Genomic DNA, 27,876 nt, shown 5'->3' with positions numbered 1-27,876 from the left:
TACACACCAGGACCATTCAATACTTCCTTTAATCCGACATCAGTGCTGGATTATCAGATGACCCCAGAAAGGCTGTGAATACTCATCATCATCATCCTCGTACAGCGGCTCTAGAACAAGTGCTGAAATAACAGATTTTCTGGATTGGCAGATGCCGGAGTAAAGGAATTTTCTGTATGATTTTAATATTTGAAAGAAAAAAAGTCAAAGACCCTGAAAGTTTCAGAAAGGACGGGCGACATCTCGGCACGTTAATAAGTCCTCGGCGCCATCGGTGGGTGGGTCTCCGGAAGTTCCCGCGGTTATTAAATTGTCCTCAATAGTTCTATTTATCTCTAAAATCATAAAACGTCTTTGCCATGGCGTGCGCCACTTTAAGGACTTTCTTCTCTTTGGCGTCGGAGCCCATGTTAGAGCGAGCGAGCCGGATCCAGTGCGGTTCTGTGCGGGGCAGATAATCGGAGTACTTCTCCTGGGGCTCCACCTGGGGGTGCTGCTCATCATCTGCAAGAGAAATCGGGGATTGGAGATCATAAAGCAAAGTCCTTAACAGATCACCAGTGACCGCACTCACCGCTGTCCTCCTCCTCGCTGTCCTCTTCCTCCTCTCCTCCCTCCGCACCTTCCTCCTCCGAGTCAGACTCGCCCAACCATTCCTGGGTTTCTGCACCAAACACAATGGACGTTACATTTTATGTTCTGCAACCGGCAAAGCTCCAACAGTGGAGAACTACAAGTCCCAGCATGCACTGGCAGTCTGCAGTTTTCCTGGCATGCTGGTGCTTGTAGTTTCAGACTGGAGATTGACTTATCTTTTTATTCCTGGTTATGCTGCGTCTATTAACCCTTTTCCATCGCGGCCAATTTTAACTTTTTACTTTTACTTTTTTCTTTAGAGCCAGAACTATTTTTTTTCTTTTTCGTCTTCACTTTTTTTAGGGATGATTTGGAGTTTAGAATGACACCATTTATTCTACGGTATAAGATACTGAAAAACAGGGAAACCCCCCCCCCAAAAAAACTTCCGCAATTCCCCAATTAGAAAAAAGTTAAATAAAAAAAAAAAGTTTGTCTCTCTCTACTTCTGCTCCCCTGCGCCCCCTGGTGGCAGTGCAGGCGCTGCACTTACTCGGATCCATCTCCACCAGCACTTTCCACTCCTCCATCTTGTGCAGGTCCAGGCTGTACAGGTCGTTCAGTGTGAACTGCCGGTCGCCGACCTCAAACATCCCCCCGTACAGGTACAGGACCCCCTGCCTGACGGCCGTCATGGCGCTGGACCTCGGGGAGGGCTCCACCTGCGGCCCGACAGCCTCCTCCTCCTTGTCCTCGTCGTCCTCCTCCTCCTTGCTGGTTAGGGTGGTCTCGCCGGGGATCACCTGCTTGATGGTCATCACGGTCCCGTCTTTGGCCACAACCTCCTTTATGACCTCGATGGGCTCGGCCGGACTCGGAGCTTCGGCCTCGGACGTTTCCGCGGTTTTATCTCCACGCCGCCTCTTCTTCCGATCAGATTTATGCCCCTTGGGTAGAGAAATATCAGAGATGGCGTCATCGCTCGTCAGCAGCGCAAAGCCCCTTCCCCTGCTGATGGTTTGTTACAATGGGTCAGTCTGCGTACGACTGTAACAGATCCTCAGCTGTGGGAAGTATCAGATCAGGACATGAGTGTGTGCATTTACTGACAGCAAGCAGAGATCCTACCAATAGAAATCTTTGAAATACAAAGTATATCGCTTTTCTCCTCCATTCACATCCAAAGCTGCGTTCAGAACGCCGCTGACATCCCGCTCAGTGCTGCCCCCTGCTGTCAGTGATGTATATATCAGATTCATGGCTGCACCTTAGTCTGAGCAGAGAACCATCGATTCTTCCCCTGGTCGTAGAAGTAGAGGTCGTTGTAGAAGTCGCCCTCCATGGTCTCCTCCTCTTCCTCATCGTAGACGCCTCCAAAGAGGACGCTGCGGTTATTGGGGGCCAGCGCCATGGAGAAGCCGGTCCTGGGGGTGGGCTTCACGCCGGAGGGGCTAAGACGGCTCCACGTCCACTTATCTGGAAAACAACAAGTCTGAGGGTGATGGGATAGTAGTTACTGCTCTCACCGGCCGCCTCTGCAGCCATCAGCGGTGGACGGTCTCCTAGGTAAAGAGCGCGAGGGTAGCTCAGATCTGTCAGTCTTCAGGACCGTACCCCACCCCCGACCAGCAGGACGCTGGGGGCTGCACGGTGACCACACATGTGCCCAGGACAGCGCCCCCTGGAGGCAGCAGGGGGTAACCAGGTATGCTACAGTGTATCCAGCCCAGATCTCTCCTGTTTGTTACAATGTATCAGTCTGGAGTCCACCCATTCTCTCTGTCCAGACTGTATACAACTGTACCAGACTCTCAGCTGTGAGCAGGAATCTCAAAATCCCCTTATATTTGGGGGTCCTTTACTATATGGCGACTTCTCACCCCCCCACCCCCCCCCGCCGTCCGCTATCCGTGCTGCAGATGACGGCTCGTGTGCATTATCCCCAGGAGTCACGTGGATGATGGGAGTTGCACGTGGTGGTGTTTTTGCAGCGTGAGGCTGATATCACCCCCTGGTTACACTGTGCAGCCCCCCGGGACCCTCCTCGCTCATTGTCTCCCATGTTACAGCACGTGGCGGAGTCTGTAATTACCAGTTACCGAGCTGCCATCAATCTGTTTACCAGCTGAATGTAGCTGCGGGGGCAGGGTGATGGCAGCGCCGCCCACTGCTGAGACAACACAGCCGCCCCTGCCGCGGGTGATGGGAGAACAGAGACCCCCACAGAACACAGCATGGTGGAAATCAGGGGGTTAATAGCACCAGTTACTGTATAATCATCGCTCTGCTCATCCTGAGCTGCCTGGTTCATATAAAGACTTACAGACCTGCACTCAACACATGTGGGTGACACTAGGAGGGTAACACCAGAGGTGGTCATCCCAAAATTATCACCCGCATCCCATGAGGAGAGGATTGCCAGGTACCACCAGGGGGCGATGAAGGGGCACTCACCGGCAGCCTCCAACCGCAGCAGGAACGCGTCTGTGTGCACCGTCCCCCGGTCCACGTCCTTCTTCACTCTCTGAGGAGCAGAAACACAAGTCAGCGAGTGCTCCCTGTTATCAGCCATTACTGGGGGGAGGCAACTACGATCTATTACTCCCTGTTATCAGCCATTATTAGGGGGAGGCGACAACGATCTATTACTCCCTGTTATCAGCTATTACAGGGGGAAGCGACTACAATCTATTACTCCCTGTTATCAGCCATTATTGAGGGGAGGTGACAACGATCTATTCCTCCCTGTTATCAGCCATTATTGGGGGGGGGGCGACTACAATCTATTACTCCCTGTTATCAGCCATTACTGGGGGAAGCGACTACAATCTATTACTCCCTGTTATCAGCCATTACTGGGGGAAGCGACTACAATCTATTACTCCCTGTTATCAGCCATTATTGAGGGGAGGCGACAACGATCTATTACTCCCTGTTATCAGCTATTACAGGGGGAAGTGACTACAATCTATTACTCCCTGTTATCAGCCATTACTGGGGGGAGGCAACTACGATCTATTACTCCCTGTTATCAGCCATTATTGGGGGGAGGCAACTACGATCTATTGCTCCCTGTTATCAGCCATTATTGGGGGGAGGCAACTACGATCTATTGCTCCCTGTTATCAGCCATTATTGGGGGGAGGCAACTACAATCTATTACTCCTTGTTATCAGCCATTACAATCTATTACTCTCTGTTATCAGCCATTACTGGGGCTGACGGCACAGACCTGCTTAGAATATCCGCCATAGATGATGATGCTTCCGTCCTGGCCGGTGGTCAGCTGACATCCTGACCGTGGCGAGGGGCCGGTGCCGGACGGCGAGATCTTGGCCCACGTGAAGGAGTCCAGATTAAACACGTAGACGTCATTATAATAGATGTAATCCCTGGAGGAAGTGAGGAGACGTCCTGAGAGGAGGGACGCGCTCCAATACACTGACAGCAAGCAGAGATCTTACAATGGGGGGGACGGGGGGAGTAAAGTCTGATAGAAAGTTGTAGAAGTTTTCATTAAACAAGGACATGAGCAGGTGTGATGAAAGCCGGCCGGTGGGTGCAGCTCTCTGGCGCCCCCTTACCTCTCAGGTCAGTCAAGGTACTGCACCTAGAGAAAGTAGTGCCAGGTAGCTGCAACCAGCGCAGGGAACACGGTAGTGTGTTATCCCTTCAACGTCACTAAACCGTAACGTCACTACACAGCACAACTCGCTAGCGCCCTCTTAGCCTCAGGTCAGTCAAGGAACTGCACCTAGGATAAGCGGTCGCCAGAGAGACTGTCCTGTAACCTACTGGGTATCGGGGCCCTCTGTAGTGAGGGCGGTATATATATCTTCCTTGGCCGCGCCAGGAATATATATATCTGAACCTCCGACCGTCACTACCAGCCTTCCCCAATCCCCAGTTGGTATGCTGCCACCAGTCCCTATTTTAGATATACGCCCAGTCCGTGAATGGGCCTATATCGGGTCAGGAACCAACCCTGGGTAGCGTTTTTGGCTTGAGCCGAGCTCACACGGACGTGCGTTCGTTATGCAGAATAAAAGGCAGGCCCACAATTACTTGAGGTAATTGATTATAATAATACACTAGATGCACGATATACAACTAAATATACACAGGTATAAGGTCAGGCTAAACTATACAACAATGGAATACAACACACAGAATCACCACAGCATATCAGTTACCGGTTTCTTGATTTTCTTGTGACGCAGGGAGAGGATTCTGCGGTCGCAGGCACGGTTCTTTGTTACAGGCTGAGGCCTACCACCGCATGGTCAAACTGCTCCTCCCCTTGGTGGCCTCAGCTGGTGCTCAGATGTTCAGCACACCACTCTTGGGTCAAGACTGACTTGTCTCTTGTCTGTCCTGCTATCTTACCTGCCCCGTCCCGCCCACTGCTGGTGAGGTCAGCTGGCTCAGTCTCCACCCTCAGGTCTAACTTCGATCAGAAGCCCAAATTCTATGGAACCCAATAACTTCTTCTGGGATGGTCTCATGATACCCCCAGGGGTTCCCATGGATTCGGGCCGCCGTAACCGACCTTTTGATATCAATTATGATACCATACGGTCCTCAGGAATGGCTCCGCGCTATATCTTGGCTTCCAGAGCACGTACAAACGTCTACCGCGGAGGCTTGTGTGCGCAATGGCTCCGGGACGCCGTGATATTTTTTTATTGGCCCATCCCACGCAACATGTGTGTACTATTCATGTTTCTATATCTTATGCCTCCATGCTTGTGACAGACAAAGAAACTAGTCCTATGGGACAAATGGTCAGGTACAGATAGACGAAGCACCCCCCCCTGCTGGCTGTGTTTCCTCTCGAAGTCTTTGAAGCTCCTAGCATTCAAGTGTTAAGTAGGCTTCTTATCTTACAGGAGCCTGGATGGGGGGAAACTATCTAGTTGACGTTTTAACAGAAGGTCCCAAGGGTGGGGGCTGCTGAAGGGTGGCCATCCCTGGATATGATTTATCATTACCAAGATGGCGGCTACAGGTTCATCACACCTCCCCCTATACGAGGGCGCGAGGGGGTAGCACATTCCTGTGTTCCCCCGTGCGTCCTTCTGCACCCTCCCCTTGCCGGGATAACCCGTCAGCGTTACCGTGGTCACGGCCTCTTCTGTGGCGAATGGAGAAGTGGTACTGCTGGAGAGCGAGGCTCCAGCGTAGCAACCTGCCATTCGACCCAGAGACTGTGTGTAACCAGCTGAGGGGGTTGTGGTCCGTCTCCACGGTGAAATGGCTCCCGTACAAGTAGGGCTGCAGACGCTGCAGGGCCCATACAATTGCCAGGCATTCTTTTTCCACCGTGGAGTAAGCCACCTCCCGGGGCAGTAGCTTCCTGCTCAGGTACAAGACAGGATGTTCCTGGCCTGTCGTGTTGACCTGACTTAGCACAGCACCGAGGCCAAAGTCACTGGCGTCGGTCTGTACCACAAACGGCCGGTCGAAGTCGGCAGCTTGCAGTACAGGGGAGCTACTTAGGGCGGCCTTGAGTGCCCCGAAAGCTGTCTCGCAGGCGACTGTCCAGTCGACTGCGACGGGCAGCTTCTTCTTGGTGAGGTCCGTCAGGGGCTTGGCCAGGGTGCTATAGTGTGGGACGAACCTCCTATAGTACCCGGCGGTCCCCAAGAAGGACATCACCTGCTTTTTGGTCCTAGGAGTGGGCCAGGATGCGATGGCATCCACTTTCCCCGGTTCTGGCTTCAGAACCCCCCCGCCTACCCGGTGACCCAGGTAGAGGACCTCACTCATGCCCAGCTGGCACTTTTCCGGCTTGATGGTCAAGCCTGCCCGGTGGATCCGACCGAGCACCTGCCGCAGGTGCTCTAGGTGATCCTCCCAAGTGGGACTGAAGACTGCAATATCGTCCAAGTACGCAGCCGCGTACCCTTCAAGTCCCTCAAGCAGCGTATTGACCATCCGCTGAAAAGTGGCAGGGGCATTCTTCATGCCGAATGGCATCACTGTGGACTCGTACAGTCCAAAAGGGGTGATAAAGGCAGAGCGTTCCCTTGCCGCGGGGGTCAGAGGAATCTGCCAGTACCCCCGGCTCAGATCCATGATGGTCAGGTACTTAGCCCCGGCCATCCGATCGAGCAGGTCATCGATGCGTGGTATGGGGAACGCGTCGGTGGCCGTTACAGCGTTGAGCCCCCGGTAGTCCACGCAGAACCGTGTAGTTCGGTCCTTCTTTGGTACGAGGACTACAGGCGAGGCCCACGCGCTGCTGGATGCCTGGATCACCCCCAGCTTCAGCATCTCGTCTATCTCTTGGCGCATGTTTCCCTGCACCTCGAAAGAGACCCGATATGCTGAACGCCGGATCGGCGGGTGATCGCCAGTGTCCACGTCGTGGACAGCCATCTCAGTCCTTCCGGGCAGGCTGCTGAACAGCCCCCGGAAGGGGTGCAGGGTGGTCCCCAGCTGGGACCGTTGGTCCTCCGTGAGCTGGTGGCCAACCCCCACATCCTCGATGGACCCACCCGCCTTGGCTTGGGTGAGCAGATCCAGGAGGGTTTCTACCTCTCCTTCCTCGGGAAGGTTGCACACTGGGTGGGCAGTCGCTTCCCGCTCATGATGAGCCTTCATCATGTTCACGTGGAAGGCCTTCCTCCTTCCACGGGCGTGATCCAGGGTGACCAGATAGGTGACGGCATTGAGTTTCTGGTGCACGAAGTAGGGACCTTCCCAGGCTGCCTGAAGCTTGTTCTGTGGTACGGGGACCAGTACCCACACCTTTTGACCCACCTGGTAGGTCCTCTCACAAGCATTCTGGTCGTACCACCGCTTCTGGTCGGCCTGGGCCTGGGCCATATTGTCCTGCACCAGCTTTGCCAAGGCCATCATCCTGTCCCGGTGGCGCACGACATACTCGATGACCGACACCTCGGGGGTGGCCAAATCCCCTTCCCATGCTTCCTTCACCAGAGCCAGGGGGCCCCGTACCCGTCGCCCGTACAGGAGCTCAAAGGGGGAGAACCCCGTTGAGGCCTGCGGAACCTCCCGGTAAGCAAATAGGAGGTGTGGGAGGTAACGCTCCCAGTCTCTCCCGTGGGAGTCGACCAACATCTTAAGCATCTGCTTTAAGGTGCCATTGAACCGCTCACACAGGCCATTAGTCTGTGGGTGATACGGGCTGGCCACCAGATGTTGCACCTGCATTTGCTTACAGAGGGACTCCATCAGCCGCGACATGAACTGGGTCCCTCGGTCGGTGAGCATTTCTTGGGGGAAACCCACTCTGGAGAAGATCTCCAGTAAGGCGGTAGCCACCTTGTCGGCCCGAATGGACGACAAAGCTACCGCTTCCGGGTACCGGGTGGCATAGTCCACTACCGTGAGTATGAAGCATTTCCCGGAGTGGCTGGGAGTGGACAGAGGTCCGATAAGATCCACAGCGACCCTCGAGAAAGGCTCTTCGATGATTGGCAGAGTTACCAGTGGGGCTTTGGGGCGCGGCCCCGCCTTCCCCACCCTCTGACAGGTGTCACACGAACGGCAGTAGGCACCCACCGCGGCTCCCATCCCAGGCCAGTAGAAATGCTGAGCTATCCTGGCCTTGGTTTTAGCGATCCCTAGGTGTCCGGCCATCGGAATCTCGTGTGCGATCCGCAACAATTCCGCCCTGAACGGATAGGGTACCACTAACTGTCGGTCCCTGGGCCACGCCTCCGGTGAACCCTGCTGGACCGTTACCCGGTACAGCCGTCCCTGGTCCCAGACCACACGCTCGCAGTCTGACTCCATGGGAGGCTGTGCCGCCTGTTCCTTGAGAGCTTTCAGGCTGTCGTCTGCTTCCAACGCAGCCTGAAATTCCTGACTTGATGTGGCCAGAATCGACGAAACTGCCACATCCTCTGTCAGCCCCTCCGGGCATGTCACCTGGCCGCTGTCTGACCCGGCAGACACTTGGTCAGAAGTGGGGAAGCCGTCGGACCTCTGCAAGGCTCCTTGGGCTCCGGCGCTCCCACTCCTGGTGACAGCGGCTATGACCGCTGTGACCGTGGGTAGTGCCTGCTTCCCCTCTGTTTCTGACCAAGCCGCCCGATCAGGCAGGCTTCCTAGGCCTTTGGACATCTCGGATGTGGGGAACTCCTGCCCTGGGGTCTTACCTGGCGGCTCCTCTCTTGGGACACCCCCACCTCCCATGGCCTGTTCCTCCCCCTGCAGTGGGCCTATACTCAGCAGCCTGGATACCCCTGGGAGCCCTACACTGCCGGTAGCTGCCCCCCTCTCCATCCCTGAGCTTCCCTCTACAGAATCCTGCCCGCCCCCTCCCTCACCGGAGGACAAGAGGTCACGGCACGCCGGCTGAGCACCTCTGCGGGCATCCCCACACTCCCCACCTGCTTTCACTAACCCTGTTTGTGTTGTGTCTGTGCAGGTGTTACCCTCAGGTTTCACTCCCTCCTCCTCAGCAGGACACACACTACATACAACATGGTTGGCATTAGCAGCAGACAAATCAATACACTCTTGGGGGGCCGAACTTGGGGGTTCAGAGGGTACATACTGCGATACTAGACGCCCCAAGTCGGTCCCTAATAAAACATTTGCGGGAATATTTGGCGTTACTCCCACCTCCCGCATCCCCCTTCCGGCACCCCAGTCCAAATACACCATGGCAACGGGAAGTGCCGGCTCCACGCCTCCAACCCCGGAGACGGAAAGAGTCTTTCCTGGTACCAAGTCCTGGGGGGACACCACCTCAGGCCGTACCAGTGTTCGTTCAGCGCCCGTGTCCCGCAGTCCCATGACCGCAGAACGGCCTATGGTGACGGGTTGGATGTTGTCCAGGGACCTACCACCACCCCCTCCCACACACAAAACATTGGGCGCTCTCTGGGAATGGGATGGGGTCTTTTGGCGCTGGGGACACTCAGCCCTAAAGTGTCCTGGTTTGTTGCATAGATGACAACGTCTTACGTCTGGTCCTTGCCTGGAGAGGGCAACAGGGGGATACACCCCTTGTGTTCTAGGGGCCGGGGAAACAGGGGCATGACTGGGCTTACCCCCTCTCCAGGTGCTGCTGGCAGACTTCTTCAGCTCAGGCGCCCTGTTATTGGCATACTCGTCTGCCAGGGCGGTTGTAGCAGAAGCCCCTGTTGGTTTTCGGTCACGGAGGAACTGTCGGAGGTCCTCTGGGCAGTTCCACAAGAACTGCTCCGTGACGAACAGTTCCTGGACCTCCTGGCGGGTAGTAAGCGCTAGACCCGAGGTCCAGTGCTCTGCGGCTCTCAACAGCGCCCGCATATGATCGGTCCAGGTGTCCTTGGGGCCACGCAGCAGGCTCCGGAACTTCTGGCGGTACGACTCGGGAGTGAGGTTGTACTGCCGGATCAGGGCCCGCTTGATGCAGTCGTAGTTCTGTACCTCCCCGGCAGGTAAGTCCCCCAAGGCATCCAGGGACTTACCCCTCAAACGGGGGGTCAGGTATCTGGCCCACTGATCCCGGGCCAGATGGTGCTGAAGACAGGTCCGTTCAAATGCCACCAGAAAGGAGTCCAGGTCCCCATCCTTCTCCAGTAGAGGGAAGTCCTCAGCTCGGACTTTGGACGACTTGGTCTCCTGATGGGTTGGTTGCTCTAGCGGAAGCCCCCGCTGGGCCAGGTCCAGTTGGTGCTGGCGCTCCGCAGCTCGCTCTGCACGCTCCGCACCCTCCCGGCGCTCTGCAGCCTCACGCTCCGCAGCCTCCCGGCGCTCTGCAGCTTCACGCTCCGCAGCCTCCCGGCGCTCTGCAGCTTCACGCTCCGCAGCCCGCTCCGCAGCCCGCTCCGCAGCCCGCTCTGCACGCTCCTCCTCCGCTGCCTTCTCTGATGCTGCCAGGAGGGTTTTGTAGACGGCATCGCCATGAGACTGGAGACTTGCCATAGCCGCTTGTAAAAGGGCTTGTGATCTGGACAGGCTGGGCTGGGTAGGTGGTGGGCAGCCCACTGCGGGACCGTATACTGGGGACTGGCTCCCTGAGGTGCCCGGGCTGGACTCCTCCTCGCCATGAGTAACAATGTCCTCCCCTCCTGCCACACGGACCGTAGCATTAGCCTCTTGCAGGGTCTTGCTCCTGGTGCCGTCTGCCATCTTGGTAACCGACACCGCTGCAACCCTGAGTTTGCACACACCTTGTTATACTTTTAGCCTGACCGTCTAATGTTGGGCTGACCTTAAGACTCCAGCAGTGGAAGTTACCACTGGCAGTCTTTAGTGCCTGGGAGTAGGGGTCCCACAACACTATTATTCTGCAATCCCACCGCTCTGCCACCAATGTGATGAAAGCCGGCCGGTGGGTGCAGCTCTCTGGCGCCCCCTTACCTCTCAGGTCAGTCAAGGTACTGCACCTAGAGAAAGTAGTGCCAGGTAGCTGCAACCAGCGCAGGGAACACGGTAGTGTGTTATCCCTTCAACGTCACTAAACCGTAACGTCACTACACAGCACAACTCGCTAGCGCCCTCTTAGCCTCAGGTCAGTCAAGGAACTGCACCTAGGATAAGCGGTCGCCAGAGAGACTGTCCTGTAACCTACTGGGTATCGGGGCCCTCTGTAGTGAGGGCGGTATATATATCTTCCTTGGCCGCGCCAGGAATATATATATCTGAACCTCCGACCGTCACTACCAGCCTTCCCCAATCCCCAGTTGGTATGCTGCCACCAGTCCCTATTTTAGATATACGCCCAGTCCGTGAATGGGCCTATATCGGGTCAGGAACCAACCCTGGGTAGCGTTTTTGGCTTGAGCCGAGCTCACACGGACGTGCGTTCGTTATGCAGAATAAAAGGCGGGCCCACAATTACTTGAGGTAATTGATTATAATAATACACTAGATGCACGATATACAACTAAATATACACAGGTATAAGGTCAGGCTAAACTATACAACAATGGAATACAACACACAGAATCACCACAGCATATCAGTTACCGGTTTCTTGATTTTCTTGTGACGCAGGGAGAGGATTCTGCGATCGCAGGCACGGTTCTTTGTTACAGGCTGAGGCCTACCACCGCATGGTCAAACTGCTCCTCCCCTTGGTGGCCTCAGCTGGTGCTCAGATGTTCAGCACACCACTCTTGGGTCAAGACTGACTTGTCTCTTGTCTGTCCTGCTATCTTACCTGCCCCGTCCCGCCCACTGCTGGTGAGGTCAGCTGGCTCAGTCTCCACCCTCAGGTCTAACTTCGATCAGAAGCCCAAATTCTATGGAACCCAATAACTTCTTCTGGGATGGTCTCATGATACCCCCAGGGGTTCCCATGGATTCGGGCCGCCGTAACCGACCTTTTGATATCAATTATGATACCATACGGTCCTCAGGAATGGCTCCGCGCTATATCTTGGCTTCCAGAGCACGTACAAACGTCTACCGCGGAGGCTTGTGTGCGCAATGGCTCCGGGACGCCGTGATATTTTTTTATTGGCCCATCCCACGCAACATGTGTGTACTATTCATGTTTCTATATCTTATGCCTCCATGCTTGTGACAGACAAAGAAACTAGTCCTATGGGACAAATGGTCAGGTACAGATAGACGAAGCACCCCCCCCTGCTGGCTGTGTTTCCTCTCGAAGTCTTTGAAGCTCCTAGCATTCAAGTGTTAAGTAGGCTTCTTATCTTACAGGAGCCTGGATGGGGGGAAACTATCTAGTTGACGTTTTAACAGAAGGTCCCAAGGGTGGGGGCTGCTGAAGGGTGGCCATCCCTGGATATGATTTATCATTACCAAGATGGCGGCTACAGGTTCATCACAGCAGGTGGCTCTCCAGCCGCCATAACACTACAACTCCCATCATGCTGCAAGACTGCAGGGCTATGCTGGGAGTAGTAGTTTTATAACAGCAGTAAAGAGATGATGAGTGCAGTAGTTCATGGTGCACAGTTCTTTATCATCTTGTCTGACGAGGAGAACGTCATTGACTACAACTCTCACCGTGTGCTCTCATGAAATCCTCCGAACACGGTCAGCTGCCTCTTCATATGGACCATGCGATGGCCGCTTCTTCCGGACGGCCCTCCAGGAGATCTGAGCGGGAGACAAGATGGATGCGGACAACTCAAGGAGGGGGATCGGGATCTATAGGACGGGAGTTGTAGTCCTGTGAGCGCGGGATTCAGGACCGTTATTAACGGCGGATCTCTATGTATCCAGCAGGATGTACAGCGGATACATCGTACCATCGGGGGGGCGCTCATCGCCTGGGGGGGGGGGTCTTACTTGATCTGCTCCCAGGTTTTGGTCTGGAGGTGAAGCACCCAGAGGTCCTTGTAGTGGTAAAACTGCTCCCCGTCAGGAGACGCAAACTCCCCTCCAAAGATCCAGAGCTGCCCCCCGGCCTGAGGGACCGCCGCCGCCTGCCGAGAGAGGAAGATGAGGGGGGGGGATACAATGCGTCATATATATGATATATATTCATTTTCCGGCTGTAGAAGCGAAGATCTCCTTTTATTTAGGTCGTGGGCTCTTTAAGAAGATGGTGAAGACGCCTGGGTGCTGCGCCTGTCGACGCCGCGGACGCCCACATCTCCTCTCGCTCTGCTATCAGGACACCCACTCACTGGGCGTTCAGCGCGCTCCGCAGTGTGACAGGGGGAGGATGGGGACCCCGGCGTCCATGGCAGAACCCCAACATTAAAGTATCACCCAGCATCAAAGCAGAATTAACCGCCGAGGTGCCGCGGCCTACGAAGCTTCTTCAGGATCATCTGAGATCTCCAAATCCCGACAATGAGAATAAAGAATCAGCGAATAACGGAAAGTCCTCCGCCCAATGAGAGTGAATGGGAACAATCGTTCTTTAATCCAAACACTCGGATCCTGATGGTTTGTTACAATGTATCAGCTGAGGAGTATCGGGGCTTTACGGGTTCCCGGCCCCTATAGACCGGTATGAGGGGACGATATTCATTTTACCATATAATCTACTGGAAAAGAGCGGCGAATATTTAAGATGTAATATATAGGAGGGTGCGTACATCCACCGTGCATGTAGTGAGGCAGTCACCAAGGGGTTAAAGAACACTCTCTGCGGCTGCAGAACTACAACTCCCAGCAGATGAGATCCGAGCTGCAGCACAGCAGTTACCTGATGAGCGCAGCGCCGCGGCGGAGGGTTCGGGACCTCCACCTTACTCCAGCTGTTCTTCTTGATATTATAGACGTACAAATCGTTGTACAAGAAGGTCTGAAGGGCGAAAGGAAGGAAGACAATGAAAGAAAAAAAAAAGAAAAAAATCACAACTTCATACATTTCTATCACATCATTATACAGAGGCCGAAAAATGACGAGGAGGCTCATCGACAACCAAAGAGGAGACTCTGCAGCCCTAAAAGTAGTTGTCACCCAGCTTTCCTAGAAACAGAAAAACGACAGAGCAAAGCAGCACAAAACAGTCACACAAGCGGGTGTCGTATTATATATCAGGGAAAAATAACAGATAAAACTGGCAGAAACAATGGGGACATTGACACCTGATGGGGGAAATATGACACCCTCTCGCGGTGATCTGCATGTGGCTCTGATCAGAGCTGCGCACAGAGCGCCCTCTGGTGGTGATCTCTATGTGGCTATGATCCTAGCTGCGCACAGAGCGCCCTCTGGTGGCGATCTCTATGCGGCTCTGATCAGAGCTGTGCACAGAGCGCCCTCTGGTGGCGATCTCTATGTGGCTCTGATCCGAGCTGCGCACAGAGCGCCCTCTGGTGGCGATCTCTATATGGCTCTGATCCGAGCTGCGCACAGAGCGCCCTCTGGTGGCGATCTCTATGCGGCTCTGATCCGAGCTGCGCACAGAGCCCTCTGGTGGCGATCTCTATGCGGCTCTGATCAGAGCTGTGCACAGAGCGCCCTCTGGTGGCGATCTCTATGCGGCTCTGATCAGAGCTGTGCACAGAGCGCCCTCTGGTGGCGATCTCTATGCGGCTCTGATCAGAGCTGTGCACAGAGCGCCCTCTGGTGGCGATCTCTATGCGGCTATGATCCGAGCTGCGCACAGAGCGCCCTCTGGTGGCGATCTCTATGCGGCTATGATCCGAGCTGCGCACAGAGCGCCCTCTGGTGGCAATCTTTATGTAGCTATGATCCGAGCTGTGCACAGAGCGCCCTCTGGTGGTGATCTCTATGTGGCTCTGATCCTAGCTGTGCACAGAGCGCCCTCTGGTGGCGATCTCCATGCGGCTATGATCCGAGCTGTGCACAGAGCGCCCTCTGGTGGTGATCTCTATGTGGCTATGATCCGAGCTGTGCAGAGCGCTCTCTGGTGGCGATCTCTATGTGGCTGTGAGCCAAGCTGTGCACAGAGCACCCTCTGGTGGCGATCTCTATGTGGCTGTGAGCCAAGCTGTGCACAGAGCGCCCTCTGGTGGCGATCTCTATGTGGCTGTGAGCCAAGCTGTGCACAGAGCGCCCTCTGGTGGCGCTCTCCATGCGGCTATGATCCGAGCTGTGCACAGAGCGCCCTCTGGTGGTGATCTCTATGTGGCTATGATCCGAGCTGTGCAGAGCGCTCTCTGGTGGCGATCTCTATGTGGCTGTGAGCCAAGCTGTGCACAGAGCACCCTCTGGTGGCGATCTCTATGTGGCTGTGAGCCGAGCTGTGCACAGAGCGCCCTCTGGTGGCGCTCTCCATGCGGCTATGATCCGAGCTGTGCACAGAGCGCCCTCTGGTGGCGCTCTCCATGCGGCTATGATCTGAGCTGTGCACAGAGCGCCCTCTGGTGGCGATCTCTATGTGGCTGTGAGCCAAGCTGTGCACAGAGCGCCCTCTGGTGGCGATCTCTATGTGGCTGTGAGCCAAGCTGTGCACAGAGCGCCCTCTGGTGGCGATCTCTATGTGGCTATGATTCGAGCTGTGCACAGAGCGCCCTCTGGTGGTGATCTCTATGTGGCTATGATCTGAGCTGTGCAGAGCGCTCTCTGGTGGCGATCTCTATGTGGCTGTGAGCCAAGCTGTGCACAGAGCACCCTCTGGTGGCGATCTCTATGTGGCTATGAGCCAAGCTGTGCACAGAGCACCCTCTGGTGGCGATCTCTATGTGGCTGTGAGCCAAGCTGTGCACAGAGCGCCCTCTGGTGGCGATCTCTATGTGGCTGTGAGCCAAGCTGTGCACAGAGCGCCCTCTGGTGGCGCTCTCCATGCGGCTATGATCCGAGCTGTGCACAGAGCGCCCTCTGGTGGTGATCTCTATGTGGCTATGATCTGAGCTGTGCACAGAGCGCCCTCTGGTGGCGATCTCTATGTGGCTATGATCCGAGCTGTGCAGAGCGCTCTCTGGTGGCGATCTCTATGTGGCTGTGAGCCAAGCTGTGCACAGAGCACCCTCTGGTGGCGATCTCTATGTGGCTGTGAGCCGAGCTGTGCACAGAGCGCCCTCTGGTGGCGCTCTCCATGCGGCTATGATCCGAGCTGTGCACAGAGCGCCCTCTGGTGGCGCTCTCCATGCGGCTATGATCTGAGCTGTGCACAGAGCGCCCTCTGGTGGCGATCTCTATGTGGCTGTGAGCCAAGCTGTGCACAGAGCGCCCTCTGGTGGCGATCTCTATGTGGCTGTGAGCCAAGCTGTGCACAGAGCGCCCTCTGGTGGCGATCTCTATGTGGCTATGATTCGAGCTGTGCACAGAGCGCCCTCTGGTGGTGATCTCTATGTGGCTATGATCCGAGCTGTGCAGAGCGCTCTCTGGTGGTGATCTCTATGTGGCTATGATTCGAGCTGTGCACAGAGCGCCCTCTGGTGGCGATCTCCATGCGGCTATGATCCGAGCTGTGCACAGAGCACCCTCTGGTGGCGATCTCTATGTGGCTCTGATCCGAGCTATGCAGAGCGACAGAGGACGGGTTATTATTACATTGTACATTTGTTACGAGCACAATACCATTTCTTTACTCTGTTATTCTACAATCTGGAAATACTACATCAGAAAATAAAGGCACCACCTATCTTTCATTAGTCCAGCATCCAGTAATGTAGCACTCAGTCCTATCTGATAATCTGGACTCTCACAGGGCTGAGTGCTAGAGAGCGCCCTCCGGAGGAACCTCCTCTCCAGAGTCCGCGCCGCTCTGACATTACAGTCTATAAAAGTTTCATTCTTTTACAATGAAAACTTCTCCAACTTTTTGATAGACTTTGAATTTCAATTCCTGATTTATTCTGGATCTCTGTTTGCTGTCAGTAAATAGGAACATACTTTACATCCAGACAGGGGCGTAGATAGAAACCATGGGACCCCATAGCAAAAGTCCTAATTGGGCCCCTTCCCTCTCGGTGGAGTAGGTAGGGTCACGGCGGGCAGGAAGAGTCACAAAATGGCATACATCATAACTTTTAAAGATAGGGAGACAGACCTGTGCTGCAGCACATACAGAGTCATTCTGCTCCTTCTTAAGCCCCTCACTGTTTTCAATCACTACAATACACTTTTTGTGGCCCCATATAGTGTAATGCCTCTGACACACGGCATGGTGCCCCCATCCAACAGTGAAATCCCCACACGCACAGTATGATGTCCCCACAGTACATACCCTCCCCCTCAACACACACAATGGGACCCCCATATAACCTCATACAGTAAAATGGTCCCACCAGTACAAACATGGTCTGAACGCTCGCACAACGGTCCCCATCAGCACAGAGTATGATGGCCCTATAAGTACTGACTGATAAAAGAAAGCAAAAATACCACTCAGCGGCCATGTTCCACTGTGTGGACTGAGGCTCTGGGAAACACAAGCACCAGAGAATGTGATCTACCCGGCGGCGGCAGAAGCGGTGAGAAGCTGCGGTGCCGGAGGTGAGGCAGAGCGGAGTGTATTGCTTTTCCGGCGGCCATCTTCCTGAAGCCATGGTGTACAGGGAAATGGCCCAAGGCTTCAGGAAAAAGGCCGCCAAGAAAGCTCAACCTGACCCCAGATACTGGGCCCGTAGCGTCGCACCGCTTCTGCCGCCGCAGAGTTCCTGAGGGAGGGTCCCTGCTTCCTGCAATCCCGCTCCACCACCACCGCAACTCCCCGGTAAACTACATCTGGACCAAAAAATAAAGTATTGTATCGCTCTACCAGACACATGACTGCTGCAGCGGTCAGGTGACTTGAACTGCATGCATCACAAGCTGCAGCAGTCATGTGTCTGACAGCGGCATTTAACATTGCCGCGCTGGAAGCGCAGCATTAGCCCCGCCCATCGGTGACCCCGTCACATGATCGCGGGTCACTGATGCGTGGGCATGACAACCCTGAGTCTACAACAGACCCATGTGGTTGTCATGTAAAGATTGCTATGAGCGCCACCCAGTGGTCGGCACTCATAGCACAGGAGCATTTCTGCTACACAGGGGTGATCGCTCATCGCCTGTATGTAGCAGAGGCGATCAGAGAACTGCTGCTTCTAGTCTCCTATGGACACTATTGAAGCATGCAAAAAATGGAAAAAAAAAAAAAAAGTTTAAAAATATTTAAAAAAAAAAAAATAAAAAAGTTGAAATCACCCCCTTTCGCCCCATTCAAAATAAAATAAAAACAAAACACATACACATATTTGGTATCACTGCGTTCAGAATCGCCCGATCTATCAATATAAAAAAAATAATTAATCCGATCGGTAAATGGCATAACGAGAAAAAAAAATCTAAAACGCCAGAATTACGTTTTTTTGGTCACCGCAATAGTTAAATAAAATGCAATAATGGGAGATCAAAACATCGGATCTACCCCAAAATGGTATCAATAAAAACGTCAGCTTGGCGCGCAAAAAATAAGTCCTCACCCGGCCCCAGATCCCGAAAAATGGAGACGCTACGGGTCTCGGAAAATGGCGCCTTTTTTTTTTTTTTTTTTTAAAGCAAACTTTGGAATTTTTTCCACCACTTAAATAAAAATGAACCTATACATGATTGATGTCTAAGAACTCATAATGACCCGGAGAATAATAATGGCAGGTCAGTTTCAGCATTCAGTGAACGTGGTAAAAAAACAAAAACAAGAAACAACTGTGGTATTGCACTTTTTTTGCAATTTCACCGCACTTGGAATTTTTTTCCCCATTTTTCTGTAAACGATATGGTAAAACCAGTAAGGTCGTTCCAAATTACAACTCGTCCCGCAAAAAATAAGACCTCACACGGCCATATTGACCAAAAGATAAAAACGCTATGGGAACAAGCGGAGCAAAAAAAACGAAAATGCAAAAACGGAAAATTCCAAGGTCCTTAAGGGGTTAAAGGGAACCTGACAGCTGATACCCATCATCCATGGCAGCAAGTATCAGACACAGGCTGTATGATCTCAGTATTTCTGAGAAGAACGTACATTAAAAGCTGCCGGGACCGAGCCGCACAGTGGATAAATCGGAGAGACGTGACCCAGCGGCTTCTCCCACCCGCTGCTAGTGACGGACAAGTCTCCAGTATTACTGCATGTGCGATTAGAGAGACCTGTCAGCCACCGGCAGCGGGAGGGAGAAGCCGCCGGGTCACGTCTGTCCAACTAGTCCACAATGTGACCGGTTCCACGGCGGCTTTTAAAGTATGGTTTTATCTGAAACTCCGCAAGTGGATGCAGCAGCTCGTGTCATCTGTCAGGGTCACTTTAGGCTCCTGTAACCCCGGCCCCCTCCAGCGTGGTGCCGCCCGCTGTATCATCCCGGCCCCCCATATCACAGGTGGTACAGAACAGGGACAGATTCTCCAGAGGAGACAAAAAAACGCCGCACCGTAGACATGGTGACATGTATTTATTCCCCTGTATGTTCACATGTGGCACTTCAGCTCCTTCGCACCTCTATACAAAGTATATTCTAATATATATATATACACACACACACACACACCTTCTCATTTAAAGATTTTTCTGTATTTTCATGACTTTGAAAATTGTACATTCACACCGAAGGCATCAAAACTATGAATTACCACATGTGGAATTATATACTTAACAAAAAAGTGTGAAACAACTGAAAATATGTCTTATATTCTAGGTTCTTCACAGTAGCCACCTTTTGCTTTGATGACTGCTTTGCACACTCTTGACATTCTCTTGATGAGCTTCAGGAGGTAGTCACCGGAAATGGTCTTCCAACAATCTTGAAGGAGTTCCCAGAGATGCTTAGCACTTGTTGGCCCTTTTGCCTTCACTCTGCGGTCCAGCTCACCCCAAACCATCTCGATTGGGTTCAGGTCTGGTGACTGTGGAGGCCAGGTCATCTGGCGTAGCCCCCCATCACTCTCCTTCTTGGTCAAATAGCCCTTACACAGCCTGGAGGTGTTTGGGGTCATTGTCCTGTTGAAAAATAAATGATGGTCCAACTAAACGCAAACCGGATGGAATAGCATGCCGCTGCAAGATGCTGTGGTAGCCATGCTGGTTCAGTATGCCTTCAATTTTGAATAAATCCCCAACAGTGTCACCAGCAAAGCCCCCCCACACCATCACACCTCCTCCTCCATGCTTCACGGTGGGAACCAGGCATGTAGAGTCCATCCGTTCACCTTTTCTGCGTCGCACAAAGACACGGTGGTTGGAACCAAGGATCTCAAATTTGGACTCATCAGACCAAAGCACAGATTTCCACTGGTCTAATGTCCATTCCTTGTGTTCTTTAGCCCAAACAAGTCTCTTCTGCTTGTTGCCTGTCCTTAGCAGTGGTTTCCTAGCAGCTATTTTACCATGAAGGCCGGCTGCACAAAGTCTCCTCTTAACAGTTGTTGTAGAGATGTGTCTGCTGCTAGAACTCTGTGTGGCAGTGACCTGGTCTCTAATCTGAGCTGCTGTTAACCTGCGATTTCTGAGGCTGGTAACTCGGATAAACTTATCCTCAGAAGCAGAGGTGACTCTTGGTCTTCCTTTCCTGGGGCGGTCCTCATGTGAGCCAGTTTCTTTGTAGCGCTTGATGGTTTTTGCAACTGCACTTGGGGATACTTTCAAAGTTTGCCCAATTTTTCGGACTGACTGACCTTCATTTCTTAAAGTAATGATGGCCACTTGTTTTTCTTTACTTAGAATTTGTATTATGGCAAGAAAAAAACAGCTAACAGTCTATTCAGTAGGATTATCAGCTGTGTATCCACCAGACTTCTGCACAACACAACTGATGGTCCCAACTCCATTTATAAGGCAAGAAATCCCACTTATTAAACCTGCCAGGGCACACCTGTGAAGTGAAGACCATTTCCAGTGACTACCTCTTGAAGCTCATCAAGAGAATGCCAAGAGTGTGCAAAGCAGTCATCAAAGCAAAAGGTGGCTACTGTGAAGACCCTAGAATATAAGACATATTTTCAGTAGTTTCACACTTTTTTGTTAAGTATATAATTCCACATGTGGTAATTCATAGTTTTGATGCCTTCAGTGTGAATGTACAATTTTCATAGTCATGAAAATACAGAAAAACAAAACATACATATATACATATATATATATATATATATATATATATATATATATATATATATATATATATATATATATATATATTACAGTGGTGGCCAAAAGTATTGGCACCCCTGCAATTCTGTCAGATAATACTCAGTTTCTTCCTGAAAATGATTGCAATCACAAATTCTTTGGTCTTATTATCTTCATTTAATTTGTCTTCAATGAAAAAACACAAAAAGAATTGTCCTAAAGCCAAATTGGATATAATTCCACACCAAACCTAAAAAAGGGGGTGGACAAAAGTATTGGCACTGTTTGAAAAATCCTGTGATGCTTCTGTAATTGGTGTAATTAACAGCACCTGTAACTTACCTGTGGCACCTAACAGGTGTTGGCAATAACTAAATCACACTTGCAGCCAGTTAACATGGATTAAAGTTGCCTCAACCTCTGTCCTGTGTCCTTGTGTGACCACATTGAGCATGGAGAAAAGAAAGAAGACCAAAGAACTGTCTGAGGACTTGAGAAAACAAATTGTGAGGAAGCATGAGCAATCTCAAGGCTACAAGTCCATCTCCAAAGACCTGAATGTTCCTGTGTCTTCCGTGCGCAGTGTCATCAAGAAGTGTAAAGCCCATGGCACTGTGGCTAACCTCCCTAGATGTGGACGGAAAAGAAAAATTGACGAGAGATTTCAACGCAAGATTGTGCGGATGGTGGATAAAGAACCTCGACTAACATCCAAACAAGTTCAAGCTGCCCTGCAGTCCGAGAGTACAACAGTGTCAACCCGTACTATCCGTCGGCGTCTGAATGAAAAGGGACTGTATGGTAGGATACCCAGGAAGACCCCACTTCTTACCCCGAGACATAAAAAAGCCAGGCTAGAGTTTGCCAAAACTTACCTGAGAAAGCCTAAAACGTTTTGGAAGAATGTTCTCTGGTCAGATGAGACAAAAGTAGAGCTTTTTGGGAAAAAGCATCAACATAGAGTGTACAGGAAAAAAAAAGAGGCATTCAAAGAAAAGAACATGGTCCCTACAGTCAAACATGGCGGAGGTTCCCTGATGTTTTGGGGTTGCTTTGCTGCCTCTGGCACTGGACTGCTTGACTGTGTGCATGGCATTATGAAGTCTGAAGACTACCAACAAATTTTGCAGCATAATGTAGGGCCCAGTGTGAGAAAGCTGAGTCTCCCTCAGAGGTCATGGGTCTTCCAGCAGGACAATGACCCAAAACACACTTCCAAAAGCACTATAAAATGGTTTGAGAGAAAGCACTGGAGACTTCTAAGGTGGCCAGCAATGAGTCCAGACCTGAATCCCATAGAACACCTGTAGAGAGATCTCAAAATGGCAGTTTGAAGAAGGCACCCTTCAAATATCAGGGACCTGGAGCAGTTTGCCAAAGAAGAATGGTCTACAATTCCAGCAGAGCATTGTAAGAAACTCATTGATGGTTACCGGAAGCGGTTGTTCCCAGTTATTTTGACTAAAGGTTGTGCAACCAAGTATTAGGCTGAGGGTGCCAATACTTTTGTCTGGCCCATTTTTGGAGTTTTGTGTGAAATGATCAATGATTTGATTTTTGTTTCATTCTCTTTTGTGTTTTTTCCTTGCAAGCAAATTAAATGAAGATAATAAGACCAAAGAATTTGTGATTGCAATCATTTTCAAAAAAGTTTTGCCCCTGGATCCAGAGGGTGAAATATTGGCCTAAACTAATAACACTGCAGGTTTGTTACAATTGTATCCAGTCTGAGCACAGTGAGGGAAACATCCCGGACTGATACATTGTAACAAATTATCAGGACAGAAGGCTTTGTGCAGATACTTCGCCTGCTCTGCTGAGAATGGGACGTGGCACGAAAATTCACTGACAGCAATCAGAGATCCTGAGACCAGCAAGGAAATGAAAATGTTGATTATAAGAAAGTCGCAGAACTTATCATACAGTAATCAGACACAGCGCCATCTGTACAGCATGCTGGCATTTGTAGTTCTACACTCTACTGGTTAACTCCGTATACAACAGATAAAAATTGGAATAAAATTAAGAAATACTTTACTTTTTGGCCATTGAAATATTCACCTCCAAAGAGAATCAGCTCATCCTTCTCAGGATGTGGAGTCAGCGAAGCGTTCAGCCTGGGGGAGAGAAACATCCTAAGTCATAATCTGCAGGATCCGCACCCCGAGTATCCGATCTCCATCCTGTGCGGTTCTGCCCGCTGAATGTGACCCCATGCATGCGTTGCCGCCCCCTGTATCTCATCTCCCATGCGATCTCAACCCCAAGCGGTGCCTCCCGCAGTATCCCCGGCCCCCTCCCACGCCGTGCCGCCCGCTGCATCCCCGACTCAATCCCACGCCGTGCCGCCCGCTGCATCCCCGGCCCCCTCCAGCGCGGTGCCGTCTCCTGCATCCCCGGCCCCCTCCCCTGCGGTGCCGTCTCCTGCATCCCCGGCCCCCTCCCCTGCGGTGCCGTCTCCTGTATCCCCAGGACCCCTCCCCTGCGGTGCCGTCTCCAGTATCCCCAGGACCCCTCCCCTGCGGTGCCGTCTCCAGTATCCCCAGGACCCCTCCCCTGCGGTGCCCTCTCCTGTATCCCCAGGACCCCTCCCCTGCGGTGCCCTCTCCTGTATCCCCAGGACCCCTCCCCTGCGGTGCCCTCTCCTGAATCCCCAGGACCCCTCCTCTGCGGAGCCCTCTCCTGAATCCCCAGGACCCCTCCCCTGCGGAGCCCTCTCCTGAATCCCCAGGACCCCTCCCCTGCGGTGCCCTCTTCTGTATCCCCAGGACCCCTCCCCTGCGGAGTCCTCTCCTGTATCCCCAGGACCCCTCCCCTGCAGAGCCCTCTCCTGTATCCCCAGGACCCCTCCCCTGCGGAGCCCTCTCCTGTATCCCCAGGACCCCTCCCCTGCGGAGCCCTCTCCTGTATCCCCAGGACCCCTCCCCTGCGGTGCCCTCTCCTGAATCCCCAGGACCCCTCCCCTGCGGAGCCCTCTCCTGAATCCCCAGGACCCCTCCCCTGCGGTGCCCTCTTCTGTATCCCCAGGACCCCTCCCCTGCGGAGCCCTCTCCTGTATCCCCAGGACCCCTCCCCTGCGGAGCCCTCTCCTGCATCCCCAGGACCCCTCCCCTGCGGTGCCCTCTCCTGTATCCCCAGGACCCCTCCCCTGCGGTGCCCTCTCCTGTATCCCCAGGACCCCTCCCCTGCGGAGCCCTCTCCTGAATCCCCAGGACCCCTCCCCTGCAGTGCCCTCTTCTGTATCCCCAGGACCCCTCCCCTGCGGAGCCCTCTCCTGTATCCCCAGGACCCCTCCCCTGCGGAGCCCTCTCCTGTATCCCCAGGACCCCTCCCCTGCGGAGCCCTCTCCTGTATCCCCACACTGTATCCCCTCTCCTGTATCCCGCACACTGTATCCCGGCCCCCTCCCCTGCGGTGCCGCACACTGTATCCCGGCCCCCTCCCCTGCGGTGCCGTCTCCTGTATCCCCGGCCCCCTCCCCTGCGGTGCCGCACACTGTATCCCGGACCCCTCCCCTGCGGTGCCGCACACTGTATCCCGGCCCCCTCCCCTGCGGTGCCGCACACTGTATCCCGGCCCCCTCCCCTGCGGTGCCGTCTCCTGTATCCCAGCCCCCTCCCTTGCGGTGCCGTCTCCTGTATCCCGGCCCCCTCCTCTGCGGTGCCGTCTCCTGTATCCCGGCCCCCTCCCTTGCGGTGCCGTCTCCTGTATCCCCGGCCCCCTTCCTTGCGGTGCCGTCTCCTGTATCCCCGGCCCCCTCCCCTGCGGTGCCGTCTCCTGTATCCCCGGCCCCCTCCCCTGCGGTGCTGTCTCCTGTATCCCCGGCCCCCTCCTCTGCGGTGCCGCACACTGTATCCCAGCCCCCTCCCCTGCGGTGCCGCACACTGTATCCCAGCCCCCTCCCCTGCCGTCTCCTGTATCCCCGGCCCCCTCCCCTGCGGTGCCGTCTCCTGTATCCCCGGCCCCCTCCCCTGCGGTGCCGTCTCCTGTATCCCGGCCCCCTCCCTTGCGGTGCCGTCTCCTGTATCCCGGCCCCCTCCTCTGCGGTGCCGCACACTGTATCCCAGCCCCCTCCCCTGCGGTGCCGTCTCCTGTATCCCGGCCCCCTCCCCTGCGGTGCCGTCTCCTGTATCCCGGCCCCCTCCCCTGCGGTGCCGTCTCCTGTATCCCGGCCCCCTCCCCTGCGGTGCCGCACACTGTATCCCGGCCCCCTCCCCTGCGGTGCCGTCTCCTGTATCCCGGCCCCCTCCCTTGCGGTGCCGTCTCCTGTATCCCGGCCCCCTCCCCTGCGGTGCCGTCTCCTGTATCCCGGCCCCCTCCCTTGCGGTGCCGTCTCCTGTATCCCGGCGCCCTCCCCTGCGGTGCCGTCTCCTGTATCCCAGCCCCCTCCCCTGCGGTGCCGCACACTGTATCCCGGCACCCTCCCCTGCGGTGCCGTCTCCTGTATCCCGGCCCCCTCCCTTGCGGTGCCGTCTCCTGTATCCCGGCCCCCTCCCCTGCGGTGCCGTCTCCTGTATCCCGGCCCCCTCCCTTGCGGTGCCGTCTCCTGTATCCCGGCCCCCTCCCTTGCGGTGCCGTCTCCTGTATCCCGGCCCCCTCCCTTGCGGTGCCGTCTCCTGTATCCCGGCCCCCTCCCCTGCGGTGCCGTCTCCTGTATCCCGGCCCCTCCCCTGCGGTGCCGTCTCCTGTATCCCGGCCCCCTCACCTGCGGTGCCGTCTCCTGTATCCCGGCCCCTCCCCTGCGGTGCCGTCTCCTGTATCCCGGCCCCTCCCCTGCGGTGCCGTCTCCTGTATCCCGGCCCCCTCACCTGCGGTGCCGTCTCCTGTATCCCGGCCCCTCCCCTGCGGTGCCGCACACTGTATCCTGGCCCCCTCCCCTGCGGTGCAGTCTCCTGTATCCCGGCCCCCTCCCCTGCGGTGCCGTCTCCTGTATCCCGGCCCCCTCCCCTGCGGTGCCGTCTCCTGTATCCCGGCCCCTCCCCTGCGGTGCCGTCTCCTGTATCCCGGCCCCTCCCCTGCGGTGCCGTCTCCTGTATCCCGGCCCCTCCCCTGCGGTGCCGCACACTGTATCCTGGCCCCCTCCCCTGCGGTGCCGTCTCCTGTATCCCGGCCCCTCCCCTGCGGTGCAGTCTCCTGTATCCCGGCCCCCTCCCCTGCGGTGCCGTCTCCTGTATCCCGGCCCCCTCCCCTGCGGTGCCGTCTCCTGTATCCCGGCCCCTCCCCTGCGGTGCAGTCTCCTGTATCCCGGCCCCCTCCCCTGCGGTGCCGTCTCCTGTATCCCGGCCCCCTCCCCTGCGGTGCCGTCTCCTGTATCCCGGCCCCTCCCCTGCGGTGCCGTCTCCTGTATCCCGGCCCCTCCCCTGCGGTGCCGTCTCCTGTATCCCGGCCCCTCCCCTGCGGTGCCGTCTCCTGTATCCCGGCCCCTCCCCTGCGGTGCCGTCTCCTGTATCCCGGCCCCTCCCCTGCGGTGCCGTCTCCTGTATCCCGGCCCCTCCCCTGCGGTGCCGTCTCCTGTATCCCGGCCCCTCCCCTGCGGTGCCGTCTCCTGTATCCCGGCCCCTCCCCTGCGGTGCCGTCTCCTGTATCCCGGCCCCCTCCCCTGCGGTGCCGTCTCCTGTATCCCGGCCCCTCCCCTGCGGTGCCGTCTCCTGTATCCCGGCCCCTCCCCTGCGGTGCCGTCTCCTGTATCCCGGCCCCTCCCCTGCGGTGCCGTCTCCTGTATCCCGGCCCCCTCCCCTGCGGTGCCGTCTCCTGTATCCCGGCCCCTCCCCTGCGGTGCCGTCTCCTGTATCCCGGCCCCCTCCCCTGCGGTGCCGTCTCCTGTATCCCGGCCCCTCCCCTGCGGTGCCGTCTCCTGTATCCCGGCCCCTCCCCTGCGGTGCCGTCTCCTGTATCCCGGCCCCTCCCCTGCGGTGCCGTCTCCTGTATCCCGGCCCCCTCCCCTGCGGTGCCGTCTCCTGTATCCCGGCCCCCTCCCCTGCGGTGCCGTCTCCTGTATCCCGGCCCCTCCCCTGCGGTGCCGTCTCCTGTATCCCGGCCCCTCCCCTGCGGTGCCGTCTCCTGTATCCCGGCCCCTCCCCTGCGGTGCCGTCTCCTGTATCCCGGCCCCCTCCCCTGCGGTGCCGTCTCCTGTATCCCGGCCCCTCCCCTGCGGTGCCGTCTCCTGTATCCCGGCCCCCTCCCCTGCGGTGCCGTCTCCTGTATCCCGGCCCCTCCCCTGCGGTGCCGTCTCCTGTATCCCGGCCCCCTCCCCTGCGGTGCCGTCTCCTGTATCCCGGCCCCTCCCCTGCGGTGCCGTCTCCTGTCCTGCGGTGCCGTCTCCTGTATCCCGGCCCCTCCCCTGCGGTGCCGTCTCCTGTATCCTGGCCCCCTCCCCTGCGGTGCCGTCTCCTGTATCCTGGCCCCCTCCCCTGCGGTGCCGTCTCCTGTATCCCAGCCCCTCCCCTGCGGTGCCGTCTCCTGTATCCTGGCCCCCTCCCCTGCGGTGCCGTCTCTCACCTGGGGCTCGGAGGAGGAGTCGCCGTTTCGATCACTTGCGTTTTCTTGGCGTCCAGTGACTGGAATTCCGCTATCAGAGCCTCCAGATCCTCCTGAGCAGAGAGAAGACGTCACTGAGGCGGCGGAGGAGCCGGGACCGCACCGTCTACAGCACCGGGATCGCAGCGCCCCCGGCACCCGCCTCCAGCGCCGCCTCACCTCGTCCTGCCGGCTCCTATTGGACACTTTCTTCTCCATCTTGGCCGCAGTCTTCTCCGCGCCCTTCACCTTCTTCTCCTTCTTTCCTTTCTTCCCCATGTTGTTCTCTCCAAGGCAAACTCCACACAGGACCCAGGATGACGTCACCAATCTGCGCCAGGCTCAGGAGAATGACATCCCTCCCACGTGACTGTAGCAT

General features: G+C 55.3%; 1 protein-coding gene across 1 annotated transcript; it reads right to left on the bottom strand.

Moving 5' to 3' along the window:
• Window positions 1-10: 10 nt before the first annotated feature.
• Window positions 11-27,876, bottom strand: KLHDC4 (kelch domain containing 4). The gene is made up of 12 exons (XM_073659723.1): window positions 27,678-27,876; window positions 27,480-27,571; window positions 23,020-23,098; window positions 13,670-13,768; window positions 12,802-12,938; window positions 12,517-12,609; window positions 3,809-3,968; window positions 3,031-3,100; window positions 1,844-2,052; window positions 1,130-1,523; window positions 575-664; window positions 11-504 (listed from the first exon to the last, which is right to left on the bottom strand). Exons 1-12 carry the CDS (start codon window positions 27,774-27,776, stop codon window positions 326-328), a joined length of 1,701 nt encoding a protein of 566 aa, XP_073515824.1. The 5' UTR covers window positions 27,777-27,876; the 3' UTR covers window positions 11-325.

This window comes from Phyllobates terribilis, unplaced genomic scaffold (genome assembly GCF_046119375.1).
Source record: "Phyllobates terribilis strain yellow unplaced genomic scaffold, ASM4611937v1 Scaffold_14__1_contigs__length_39327217, whole genome shotgun sequence".
NCBI classification, from domain to species: Eukaryota; Metazoa; Chordata; class Amphibia; order Anura; family Dendrobatidae; genus Phyllobates; species Phyllobates terribilis.
The sequence above is the reverse complement of the archived record's forward strand: the minus strand, read 5'-3'. Positions and strand labels throughout refer to the sequence as shown.